The 12,994-nt window shown below is 37.4% G+C and overlaps 1 protein-coding gene across 4 annotated transcripts in view; it reads left to right on the top strand.

Annotated features, from left to right (window-relative positions):
• The window catches only part of Rab6a (RAB6A, member RAS oncogene family), a 36,793-nt gene extending 23,799 nt beyond the window's left edge, over positions 1–12,994 (top strand). For 2 of the 4 annotated variants that reach the window (XM_027407797.2, XM_035442354.1), the window contains 5 exons: positions 1,351–1,456; positions 3,514–3,625; positions 4,765–4,858; positions 8,882–8,948; positions 10,964–12,994. In XM_027407797.2, the coding sequence (XP_027263598.1) occupies positions 1,351–1,456; positions 3,514–3,625; positions 4,765–4,858; positions 8,882–8,948; positions 10,964–11,028 (444 nt within the window). In that variant the 3' untranslated portion in view covers positions 11,029–12,994. Of the gene's footprint in view, positions 1–1,350; positions 1,457–1,522; positions 1,629–3,513; positions 3,626–4,764; positions 4,859–8,881; positions 8,949–10,963 lie in introns of all 4 variants that reach the window. The other 2 variants (XM_027407795.2, XM_035442353.1) reach the window with 1 other exon arrangement.

The following is a 12,994-nucleotide window of genomic DNA, read 5'->3' as shown; positions in this document are numbered from 1 at the left end:
AGAGCACTTCCTGCTCTTCCAGAGGTCCTGAGTGCAATTCCTAGTAATCATAAGGTGGCTCACAACCATCTCCAATGAGATCTGGTGCCCTCTACTGGAATGCAGGCATACATGCAGGCAGAACACTGCATACACAATAAATAAATAAATAAATAAATAAATAAATAAATAAATAAATAAATACCACCAATTCTTATTTTAAAAAATTACATTTTGGCCTACTCCTCCTTGAAGAGACTCCTATCACCAGCTTAAACAGTGAATAACTTTAATGCACCCAAAATATTGCATTATCTCTAGTGTTTATTTATTTCTGAAGTATGGGTTTCTTTTCCTCTTGGATGTTTTCGTATATAATACAGCTTTTCTTAAAAACTTGAGAGTTTGGAATCTTTAAAAAAAAATTGCAGACACCCCCCCCCCCCCCATTATCCACAGTGTTCGGGGCAGAAATGTATAGAAGAAACATACACACAGTAGTCCCAGACCCAGGAAATACACATTTTAACTTTAGAGAGGATCTCAGAGAAGCATTACTTACTGTGTCATCTGATAGCTTCAGATTTGCATTAACATTTGCTTTCATTCTCTCTCAGTATTTGTAAATCAACAGTCTGCTTTTTCTTCTTTTCTTTCTTTTTTTTTTTTTTAAGATTTATTTATTTATTATGTATAGTGTTCTGACTGCATGTATCCCTGCACTCCAGAAGAGGGCACTAGACTACATTACAGATGGTTGGGAACCACCATGTGGTTGCTGGGAATTGAACTCAGGATCTCTGGAAGAACGGGCAGTGCTCTTAACCCCTGAGCCATCTCTCCAGCCCCTTTTCTTTTCTTTTTGAGACAGAGTTTCTCAGTAGCTTTGGAGGCTGTCCTGGAACTCGTTCTGTAGACCAGGCTGGCCTCAAACTTACAGAGATCCACCTGTCTCTGCCTCTCAAGCGCTGAGTTTAAAAGGCGTGCACCACCACCACCACCACCACCACCACCACCACCACCACCACCGCCCAGCCCAAGAGTCTACGTTTTATCATTTGGAAGATAAGATACTGGGATTCAAAGTTATGGGGAGGGATGAGGAAAACCTTATTTCTGATTCTGTGAAATCTTTCACAAAGCATTTTCAGTAATTGTACCTTTAAAACGAGCAACTTCATAATATTTCTCACTTTTCAGAAATGAGTTTTATGTTTTCATTCTTCTGTATTAAACCTCTACATGAGTTATGTACCACTCATATTACAAAACTCATTCCCTTTTTTTTAAGTATTAGTTTTTTTGGGTTTTTGTTTTGTTTTTCTGTTGTTTGTTTTTTTTTGGTTTTATTTATTTTTTCCCATCCCACAGATCAGGCTGCAGCTGTGGGATACTGCGGGTCAGGAACGTTTCCGTAGCCTCATTCCCAGTTACATCCGTGACTCTGCTGCAGCCGTAGTAGTTTACGATATCACAAGTAGGTATACTGCAATGGGTTGACCTTTCTTACTTTTCTTGCTTGTTTGACTGATTTTGTTGTTAGGTGCGATTGCAATTATGGGACACAGCAGGTCAAGAGCGGTTCAGGAGCTTGATTCCTAGCTACATTCGTGACTCCACTGTGGCTGTTGTTGTTTATGATATCACAAGTGAGTGGGGGGAATTATGCATTTCTAATCTTCTTTCAACCTTTAGCTTAGCTGCATGCATGTTTTGTCTTGTGCTTGTTTTCCTTACTGGCATGTAAAATGTTTTATCATAGCAAACTGTATCACAGACTAGCCAAATCAGAAATATTTGCCTCCATGTTTGTACCAATATGCTTTATGTCTCTGTGCCAGGGTTTTGATCTTCAGAAATTGTCTTTTGGATCTATTTATGAATCTTTTTCAAGGCTTCTATAATAGCCTCTTATCCATAAACTATCCTATAATTATAATTAAAGGAATATTATTCATTAGTTTATCTTAGATTTCAAAGATAATCTGTATAAGTTTCTTGCCAAGTATTGCAGATCCTACATGGCTTTTTTGGAGGCTTTAAAAAGTTTCTGCCAGCTGGAGTTTTCTCTGCTTACCCCTTCCAGTCATTCTCTTACATAGAGAAAAACAGAGAAACACAATGTGTATTTTTCTGTTAGTCATTTTTGTTTGAGTATATGGATTCTGTGACTGGTTTTCTTTGTTGCTAACACATTACACTTTCATTTCTCTCCAAGAAAAAATTTAAATGGAAAATAAAACAGTATTTTTATTTTCTTCAAGACCTGAGTGCCTTTTGGTCTTTAAGTGACTATAAAATTTCCACTGAGCATTGGTGACTGCTCTCTGGTGAATTTATCTTTATAAATTGTTTTATTACACATGTAAAGCAATGTTGAACATCATTCCATAGACTAGCCCATAATTTATGGGAAAAACAAGGTTATGCAGCATCTTGGACTTGTGTAAAAATACCATGTCTAAGCAGCTGATTTGAGCTAGTCATATTACTAGAAATTTTTGTATATTCACTCAAAAGTCATAGTTACCAAACAATAATTACAGTGGCAAAAATAAGAAGATTATATTCCATGATGTATTTTTCTTCTTTTTTTTTTTTTTTTAAACTTTTTTGGGTATGTGCTGTATGCTGTGTTTCTTCTCTTGCAGCTTTACTTTAGGTTGCTACTTGGGGTTGTTTTTGTTTTTTAATGTTTATTATAATGCATTGGCCTGTTTTGTAGCTTTAAAGTGTTTGTGTTTACTTTAACCAAAGCTTGTCGTAGTTTTCTTCTAACTCCACGAATGTGGTTAAAACACTAGGGAATTTCTTACTTTAGCTGCTAAAAAGCATATTGAAGTATTCTAGCTAGGATCTAATACTTACAAAGAATGAATTCAGTTAGAAGTGAACCTGATACATCAAACTAATGAACTTCAGGTTGCTTCACATAGACTCTAATACAAAACAAATTCAAGAGTCAGGCTCTGAGGTGTATACCTTTAATCCCAGGAAGAGGCAGATAGAGGTAGAAGAAAGGATTTTTAAAAATCTGGTTAAAGTGATCACAAACTAAGTAAGCAATGCAAGCACAGTGGTGTTGAAAGCCTTTATGAATTTTCTGGATGTGTTGGGACTTCTGGCTGACATACTTTTGAAATGCTTTCTTTGTCATGTTTGGTATGTATTAGTGTAAGTGATCAAAAAAAGCATTGTGGCAATGTAACACCATATTATCTGCTGTAGCTGTGTTTAGATGTCAGAAAGCTTTTGGTTTTTATAATTATGTATTACTTTTACAATAGTTTGGTTATTGTCAAAAAAGCTTTTCTCTAAAATGAACTTTGAATATTTTTTTTTCTACTTCAGATTCATCTAAATCACTGACAGTTGTAATCAGATAAAATGGAGTTACGTTGTAGGCACATTAAAAATGGGGTCTTAATGTGCTGTCCTCCCTTCCCTCTTTCAGGGTGTTTGTGGGAAGTGTTGTCCTTCACTGGGGGTGGCATTTTCAGTAACACTAATCCCTCTGTCCACTCTCAATGCCAGATGTTAACTCATTCCAGCAAACTACAAAATGGATTGATGATGTCAGAACAGAAAGAGGAAGTGATGTTATCATCATGTTAGTAGGAAATAAAACAGATCTTGCTGATAAGAGGTATGAAATAACTGAATGCTTGGTTTCTATGTTAAGCAGCATGTTTGTTTACTAAAAATTGGCTTTGAAAAGATGTTTACATTTTTAACAGTTGGTAAATTATTACATAAATTGTAACAGCAAATTGACATGCACTTTTTGCGTAAAACTTAAAATTACAAGGCTAAATTCATATGGTTTAATGTTTTTAGTATTTTTTATTTTTATTTGTGTGTGTACCTGCTTGTCTGTATATGCACTGCATGTGTTCAGGTGCCCACCGAGACCAAAAGATGGCATCATACTCCTTGGAGTTAGAGACAGCTGTGAAGGGGGTGGGGGGATGGGATGCTTACTCTTTGGTTTTTCAAAACAGGGATTCTCTATGCAATGGTCCTGGCTGTCCTGTAACTCACTCTGTAGTCCAGGCTGCTCTCAAACTCAGAGATCTCCCTGCCTTTGCTTCAATCCTGAGTGCTGGAATTAAAGGCGTGCATCGACACACCTGGCCTGACACTGTCTTTTTTTTTTTTTTCTTTTTTAAGTCATTAAGAGGTTAGGAGTACTGGATGCTCTTTCCAGAATAGTACTGGCTGTTCAATTCCCAGAACCCACATGATACTCACAACCATCTGTAGCTATAGCTCCAAGGGCTCCAATGCCCTCTTTTGAAATTGTCCATAGGTACTAATTATGCATGTGGTAAATAGACATGAAATTTAGTTTAAAAAGAAAGAAAGAAAAGTTCTTAAGCTGTATATGCTCGTTGGTAGAGCTCTTGCCTAACATGTTTAAGACTTAAGTTCAATTCCCAGTATGGGAGGCGGATATAAATATACACACAAACACAGACATGTAATGTACAGCTCTTAAATGCTACAAACAGTTACTAACAATATAACAGTTGTTTATATAACCAACACCAATAGAATCTTTGTTTATAATCTTAGGATTTCATCTTTCAAAAAAAAAAAATTGTTGCCAGGTCTGGTGGCATACACCTTTGATCCTAGCACTTGGGAGGTAGAGGAGTTCGAGTTTTAGACCAACCTAGTATACAGAGGGAGTTCAGGACAAACAGGACTACACAGGAAAACTCTGCCTCAAAAACAACCCAAATAAATAAAATAAGAATTTGTCATTACTTTTTTTTTCTATAGGCAAGTGTCAATTGAGGAGGGAGAAAGGAAAGCCAAAGAGCTGAACGTTATGTTTATTGAAACCAGTGCAAAAGCAGGATACAATGTAAAGCAGGTAAGTTTTCTTTGAGTGTGAAATGTTTGTTCCTAAATTAAGAAAATGTGAAATAATTGTGAGTAAGCTAATGTTTAGTGCAAAGTTTTATTTCATTTAGCAACAGCAACTAGAATTCATAGAGTGAGAAAAAAGTAATGCAGGTGATGGTGAGTGAGTCCATGAGAGACCAAGTAAAAGGATATCAGCTATTTATTGGGGAACACTTACAAATAACAGTAAGATAGAGAGCCACTGGGGTCTTCTGTTCTGTCCTGGGGTCAATGGAACACAAGAGAGCCAGAGACCCCCTTTCTAAGAGATCACATCCACACATAGAAATCACGCCCCAAGACTGGTTTCCCCAAAACTGTTGGCAAAATGAATTCGCGCAGCACGTTCCCTTTTTTGTAAAAAAAAGAAAAAAAAAGTATTTACAAAACTGTTCAGATTTTACACAGGATAACAAATTCATTGTGATTGCAATATTTCTGAGTATAAAGTTCTGAACTTCCGAAGTCTTACTACATCCCTGCTTCATTGTCTTAAATGTAGACTTTCCTTATTTCAGAATTTGGTAGTCAAGACTTACACATGAAAACTACTATTTGACTGCTGTAAAAGTACATTCTTATTACTTCATTTTTTATAAATTGATGGTACTTAAATTTTACAAAAGGAAGCTGGGCAGTGGTGGTGCATGCCTTTAATCCCGGCACTCTGGAGGCAGAGGCATGACAATGTACCCATGGCTACATCCCCAAAGTTGGGGTGGGGGGGTGGATTTCTGTCCCCAACAACTGTCAGTGAAAATAGCTTCTCAGCTAAGAGTAGGGCCTTGTTAGCTCCTCCCCAACCCATGCTGAGATGTTGACTGGCTTGTACTTGTGCAAGTCTAGGTAACCACAGCTGATGTTAATGAATGCAGAGTCCATATCATATCAAGAAGGCACCATTTCACAGCATTCCTCCCATTTTTCAACACTTAAATTCCTTCAAACCCTTTTCTGAGATGTTCACAGTGCCTTGGGGGTGGAGGTGAGTTAGTGAGCACTCACATGCTTATTTTCAGCAGTTTGACCAGTTATTAGTCTCTATATTAGCCACTGTCCACTGCAGAAAGATTTTGTGAACAAGACTCAGAGCTGAATTAGTAATCTATGTGTGGTGGCGCACACCTTTAATCCCAGGCCTCAGTAGGTAGAGGCGGGAGGATCTCTGTGAGTTCCAGGACAGCCAAGGCTACACTGAGAAACCCTGTTTTGGGAAAAAAAGAAAGCATCTAATTGGGGGGCTTGCTTACAGTTTCAGAGGGTGAGTCCATGGCGATTATGGGGAGGTGGGGGGCGGGACTGGAAGGCAGGCATGGTACCAGAGCAGTAGCTGAACACTTACTTACATCTGATCCTTGAACTGAAGGCAGAGAGAGAGAAAGAGATAGCTAATTGGGAATGGCTGGGCTTTTGAAACATTTCTTCCCAAACAGTTCCACCAACTGCAGAGCATTCAGACATATGAGCCTATGGGGCCATTCTCATTCTAACGATCACACAAATAAACAACTAAATATATAAATACAGTTTACTGAGTCCATTCGGTGTTGCAAGCACAAAAGTTTCTAGGGCTGACTATCTGGTACTGGATAACTTATTAGGGGGCTCATCTCTGGGGAAGACTAATTCTCCCTTTCTCAGAAATTGTTAATTGCTTATAGCTCTTCTAGGAATGGAGTCCAATAAGATTTTCTCCATCTACATTGTGATGCCAGCTGTTTTTGGAATAAGTTTTAGGCAGCCTAGTTGGGAGATTTTTAATTACTGCTTCAGGCTCATTGCTTGTTCTGGATCTATTTAAATTATCTCATTTTGGTTTAATTTTGGTAGATCATATGCCTCTAGAAGTTTATTCATTTTTTTTTTAGCTGGTCCACTGTAGTGGAATATATGTTTTTTTAGTTTCATTGGCATTTGTTGTAAGAACTCCCTTTTTATCTGTCTCTCTGTTTTTTTGTTGTTGTTGTTGTTTTGTTTTTTTGGGGTTTTTTGTGTGTGTGTGTGTGTGATTTTTCGAGACAAGGTTTCTCTGTATTGCTTTGGAGCCTGTCCTAGAACTCAATCTGTAGACCAGGCTGACTTCAAACTCACAGAGATCCGCCTGCCTCTGCCTCCCGAGTGCTGGGATTAAAGATGTGTGCCACCAACACCCGGCAATAAATAGATTTGTTTATTTGTTATGTACACAGTGTTCTGTCTGCATGTATCCCTGCATGCCAGAAGAGGGTACCAGATCTCATTAAAGATTATGAGCCACCATGGGTTGCTAAGAATTGAACTCTGGTCCTCTGGAAGATCAGTCAATGCCCTTAACCTCTGAGCCATCTCTTCAGCCCTCCCTTTTCATCTCTAATTTTATGAATGGGGGTCTTTTTGTTGGTCAGTTTGACTAAAGGATTATCTTATTTATCTTTTCAAAAAACCAACTCTTTGTTTTGTTGATTCTTTGTATCCTTTGTTGTTAATTCCTGATCATAGTGATTTCTTTCCTTCTACTGATTCAGTTTGGCTTCTTGTTTGTTTGGTTTTTTTTTGTTTTTGTTTTTTTTTCTGGATCGTTAAGGTGATTTTCCTAATGTAGGCATTTAGAGCTATAAACTTCCTTCTTAGAACTGCATTCATTGTATCTCAAGGGTTTGTTGTGTTTTCATTTTCATTTAATTCTAGGAATGTTTTTTAATTATTGTTTGAATAATTCAAGGACCCATTCATTGTTTGGTTGTATTGTTTGATCTCCATGAGTTTGTGTGCACTCTAGGGTTTCTATTGCTGTTTTCTTCAAGCTCAGATATTCTGTCCTCTCTCTTTCCTTGATCCATTCTATTACTGAGACTTTCCATGAAGCTTTTTATTTGACTTTTACTATACTTTTCTAGCATTTCAGATTGGTTTTTCTTCAGTATTTGTTTTTGTTGAATCCCTCTTTTATAGCATCTATCACCTTAACTATTTTGTCCAGCTGTTTGCATGTTGAACATAGGTCTTACATTGAGTTCTCTGGGATTTCATCTGATTTCACTAGATGCCATTATTGGAGGGTTAGTAATTTTTTGGAAGAGTTATGTTATCTGTATCTGGGTTTTTGTTTTATTGCATTAGGGGTTTTACAAATGGGTTTGTTTGTTTTCTGTATTCTTTCAGTTGAAGTATTTGTAATATTCATATGGGACTTGGATATGCTAAAATTTAATATGTGGTCCATAAGCTCAGGATGCCTGGTATAAGTGCCTTGTTGTCCCCTGAGTTAGGATATTGACTTGGAGAGAGAAACTATAGCTGTTTGATTACACCACTGTGCAGAAGTCATACTATCCAGTTTATAGTTGAGGATAAACAACCACAGGTAGTTCATCAGAGTAGGCTTCAATTTTAGTAAGATTAGGAGATTAGTTAGTAAGATTGGGAGAGACATGGGGTGGGTAAGGATAAGGATTACATATTAGATCAATTTGGGGTTGGGGGTAAAAATTGGGATGGTGCTGGGCAGTGGTGGTACACACCTGTAATCCCAGCTTTCAGGAAGCAGAGGCAGGCAGAGGAGTGAGTTCGAGTTCAAGGACAGCCATAGCTGTTATACACAGAGAAACCCTGTCTCAAAAAAAAAAAAAAAAAAAAAATGAGATGGGAATAAAATAGTTCCTTCACATCCCTACATTTACTATGACCTCTCCTGGTTCTGCAGATCTGGTGTATGTCCGGAGCACATGGTTCCTCTTGTCCTGTTACTGTGTTACTATGTATTGTGTCAGATCTATTAAACAGTTTACATTTTGGTGTGCTAATGTTGGAGATATGTATGTATGTATGTATATATGATTTTTTTTATCACTGTATAGTAGCTGTAAGATGACAGTAATAAATCCTTACTATCAGTTATCTTGAAGGTCTTAATTGCCTTCTTGATGCAGTCATCTATGTGAGGAGTAACCTAAAAGCTATGTCCTTTGCTTGCCAATCATGGTCATCATCTTAATACCTTCTCTTCTCACAGCTTTTCCGACGTGTTGCTGCAGCTTTACCTGGAATGGAAAGCACACAGGACAGAAGCAGAGAAGACAGTATCCTTTTTGTTTTTAAGGAAAGTTTACTGTCTAGCCAGGTGTGGAGGTACATGCCTTTAGCCCCAGCACTTGGGAAGCAGAGGCAGACAGGTCTCTGTGAGTTCGATGCCATCCTGGTCCACACGGTAAATCCAGGACAACCAGGTCTATGTAGAGAGCCTCTTTCTCAAAAAAAGACTTTTTTTTTTTTTTTTTTTTTTTTACTACTACTACTACTCTTTGGAGCCATACTTGAGAGGTTTGTTATTTGCTTGTTGCTGAGACAAACCACCTGACAAAAGCAGGTAAGGATGGAGGATTTGTTTGCCTCACTTACTGTTAAGACACTGCCTGCTGATCCTGTGGGGCAGATACAGCAACAAAATCACTCGAGATTGGGAGGTAATTGGCCATGGTCTGCGGTCAGGAAGCAGAGGGCAGTGCTGGTATTCTGCTCTCTTTCTCCTTTTTATTTAGCCCAGGACCCCAACCTGTGAAATGATGTCATCCATATCCAGTGTGGGTCTTTACACCTCACACCTCTCTGGAAACTTCTCAGACACTCAGACATTTATCTCCTGGATATTAAGAATTGGGGGTGGGGGGGCGCTGGAGAGATGGCTCAGAGGTTAAGAGCACCGACTGCTCTTCCAGAGGTCCTGAGTTCAATTCCCAGCATCTACAACCATCCGTTATGAGATCTGGTGCCCTCTTCTGGTGTGCAGATAATCTTTAAAAAAAAAAAAAAAAGAATTTGGTTAAGTTGCCAATTGAGATTAACTGTTACAATTGGTTGACTATTACCTTGAATGTAGAAATTGGTTTCTTAGGTGCACAAAACCTCCGAAGATTTCTGTAGCTAATTAGGCCTGGTTATCCAGATGTATTTGACTTCTTACTGTAATTCAGGTTTTGTTGCTTGTGCACTTGCTCCTTTTTTCTGTTCTGTAGGGATGTGGTGGGGTAGAGTTTATTTAGTTTGTTTTCATGGATTTGTTGTTGTTTTGTTTGGGGGGATGGTTTGGGTTTTTGGTTTTTGGTTTTGTTTTGGTTTTTTGTCTTGAGACAGTCTTGATTTCAGCCCCTAACTTCTAACCCTTCAACGTTAGAAATATAAAGATTATAGGCATATATTAGCTAACTATATTTTCATGTGGTACTATGGGTTTTACCAGGATTTCCTGACTGCAGAGCAGGCATTCTGCCAACTGAGCTGCAACTCCATCCCTCTTGCTTGTTTGTTTGTTTGGGTTTTTGTTTGTTTGTTTGTTTGTTTTGAAATTGCTTAAATGCCAACAAAAGCCAGAAGAGTCATCAGATCCCTTGAAACTGGAGTTACAGATAGTTGTAAGGCACCCAGTGTGAGTGCTCAGAACTAAACTCAGATCCTCTGAAGAGCAGCAAGCATCCTTAACTGCTGAAATGTAGCTCCAGGCTTCCTCACTTGCTTTTTAATAATAAAAAAACTGAAGACTCCCAGTCTCATGATGTTGCATTTTAAATCCCTTTGACTCTGGGTTTTTCCAGACTTGGCATAAGAAATAACTTGGAATGGAGCTGTATTATAGCCACTTACTTTAGAGACAAAACATAGCAAAACACATCTAACGATCATTTATTTCTAGGAGTTTTGATTGGATGTTTTCACATGAAGACAGGTTTATTGAGCTGAAGACTTCGTGACACTATGATTCTCATTTCCAAATGTTTTAATATAAATTCTGCTGAGTTGGAGTAACACTATAAAATTTTCCCCTCATTTGAATTATTTTGAATTATTCTTACTATATATAATTCTTTAAGGAATTTCATCTTCATATAGTTTTCTTGTTCATATAGAATAATTTTCTTAGATTGCCGTGAATAGGACTCATATTTCATTGAGTCTTATTACATATAAAAGATACATATATCTAGAAAGTAATGATTGAATAGTTTCTGAAGTCAAATATAAGGAGCTTGCCAGAGATGTCATAGTTCAGCCGAGTTAGAACTGTACTTTCCTGTATATGACTCCTTAACTTTCATTTCAGTGATTGACATAAAACTGGAAAAGCCTCAGGAGCAACCAGTCAGTGAAGGAGGCTGTTCCTGCTAATCTTCCCCTGGCATCTTCAACCCTTCTGCAGAAGCTCACTGCTTTGGCCCCCATATTCTTTCATTGACTGCAGTGTGAATATTGGCTTGAACCTTTTCCCTTCAGTAATAACGTATTGCAATTCATCATTGCTGCCTGTTTCGTGGAGATGATCTATTAGCTTCACAAGCACAAAAAAGTCAGTGTCTTCATTATTTATATTTTTTAAAAGCCAAACAATTCAGCATATTCGTGATAACTTTGAGGATTAGATACATTTTCTTAACATTTTTTCCCTTTTTAATGTTATGATAATGTACTTTAAAATGATGAAAATCTCAGCAGTGTGAATGTGGCTTGTTAAGGAGCAGTGTGTTCACAGCTGCATTTGCCTACCTTTTTTCTGTCTCCCAGCTTTTCTTGCCTCTTCTCCTTTCCTTGTTCATACCCTCCCCAAACAAACAAGAGGTGGCAAACAGCAGTCTGACAGGCCCTTTGGAATTATCCTTAGTTTTACAGATACCTTTTGCTCCAGGCCATGAGCCACAGTGTCCAAAATTATTTCCCAGCACTGATATAAACTACTTAGACCTTCTTTGAGGTCAGAACTCAGCTGTTGCTGTCATGATGGGCAGTGTTTGAATGAGGAAAGGGTTCTGTTGTGTCTTCAAAGTGAGTCATAATGAATTTACTGAGTGCTTACAGGTAAAGGAGCATAAAACATATTTCTGACCAGAGCAAGTGACCCTTTCACATGAGCTTTTACTAGACTCTGGGACAGAAGAGTAGTCAAATATGTCAGAACTGTTTTTCAATATTTATTTCATCATGGAGAATTTTAAAAAGTTCAAACGGTTCTCCCCAAATTTTTGAATTGTCAAAATAGTGTCTTTAAAAAAAATCAACACTTTTTAAAGCAATAGATTCACTTGGGTTTCTTTTCTATAAAAAAAAAAAAAAAATGCTATGAAGACAAGGCATTGTAAAAATCAGTTTCCTTTAAGAATCAGCAGAAAAATACAATTTGATGACATGAGGAAAACTACTGTATCTAGTAGAAATAATGATATCTAAAGTTTACCAACAAAAGAACCCTCGCAGACTAGCAAATACCCCTCTGCTCTGGACATCTGAGGTCAAATTTGAATATGGAAATAATTTCCTTGCAAGCCCCTAGAGGCAGATCAGAGAAAGCATGCATTAAGAGGGAAAGGAGAGAATGGAAATAAACATGACTATAATGCAGATTTATGCCTTATTTTTTAGCATTTTTAAAATGTTGGGTCTTTCAAGCTGTTTTTGCTTTTTATTAGATCTATATAAATAAGTTAACTAGCAATTTAGTTTTGTATTTAAGCTACAATTAATCTTTCCTTTGGTGATATTTATTTCTTTGCCTTTTTTTTAACTTTAAATTTTTAGGTGTTTTGTTGAGTATTTAGAGCTTCATCACCATGGCAATATGTATTTCCCTTGAAGCGTTGCAAACAATTATACTAGGAGTGCACCCTTTTAATCTTTACTAGTTATTGTGAGATTGCTGTGTAAGTTAATAAACACATTTGTAAATACATTGTTTGCAGGGAAAACATTGTGAGTTCTAGCTCAGAAGAAGCCTGCTGAGTTTATGTTGTAAGCATTACTTAACACAGTGTAACGATGAAAAGACAACAAAAGTAACTTCACACTTCCTCACCTCCTCATTGCAACACAATCCTTAACTGGGAAAACCTGACTCCCCTCTCCTCTTCTTCCTCCTCTCACTTACTCTCACCTTGTAATACTTGGAGAGCACTTGGATTATGGATCTGAATAGAGAAATACTTTCAGATAATCATTAGCCCACATACCCTGTAACTTATACTCAAAGATGGGATGGAGTTGTAAAGTGCTTTTATAATACATATTATTGTTAAAAGCAAGGATTGACTCTTTTCTTTTATTTTGACATGGCATGTCCTGAAATAAATATCAATTCAATATGGCA

The sequence above is a fragment of the Cricetulus griseus genome, chromosome 3 (assembly GCF_003668045.3).
Source record: "Cricetulus griseus strain 17A/GY chromosome 3, alternate assembly CriGri-PICRH-1.0, whole genome shotgun sequence".
Classification (NCBI taxonomy): domain Eukaryota; kingdom Metazoa; phylum Chordata; class Mammalia; order Rodentia; family Cricetidae; genus Cricetulus; species Cricetulus griseus.
The sequence above is the reverse complement of the archived record's forward strand: the minus strand, read 5'-3'. Positions and strand labels throughout refer to the sequence as shown.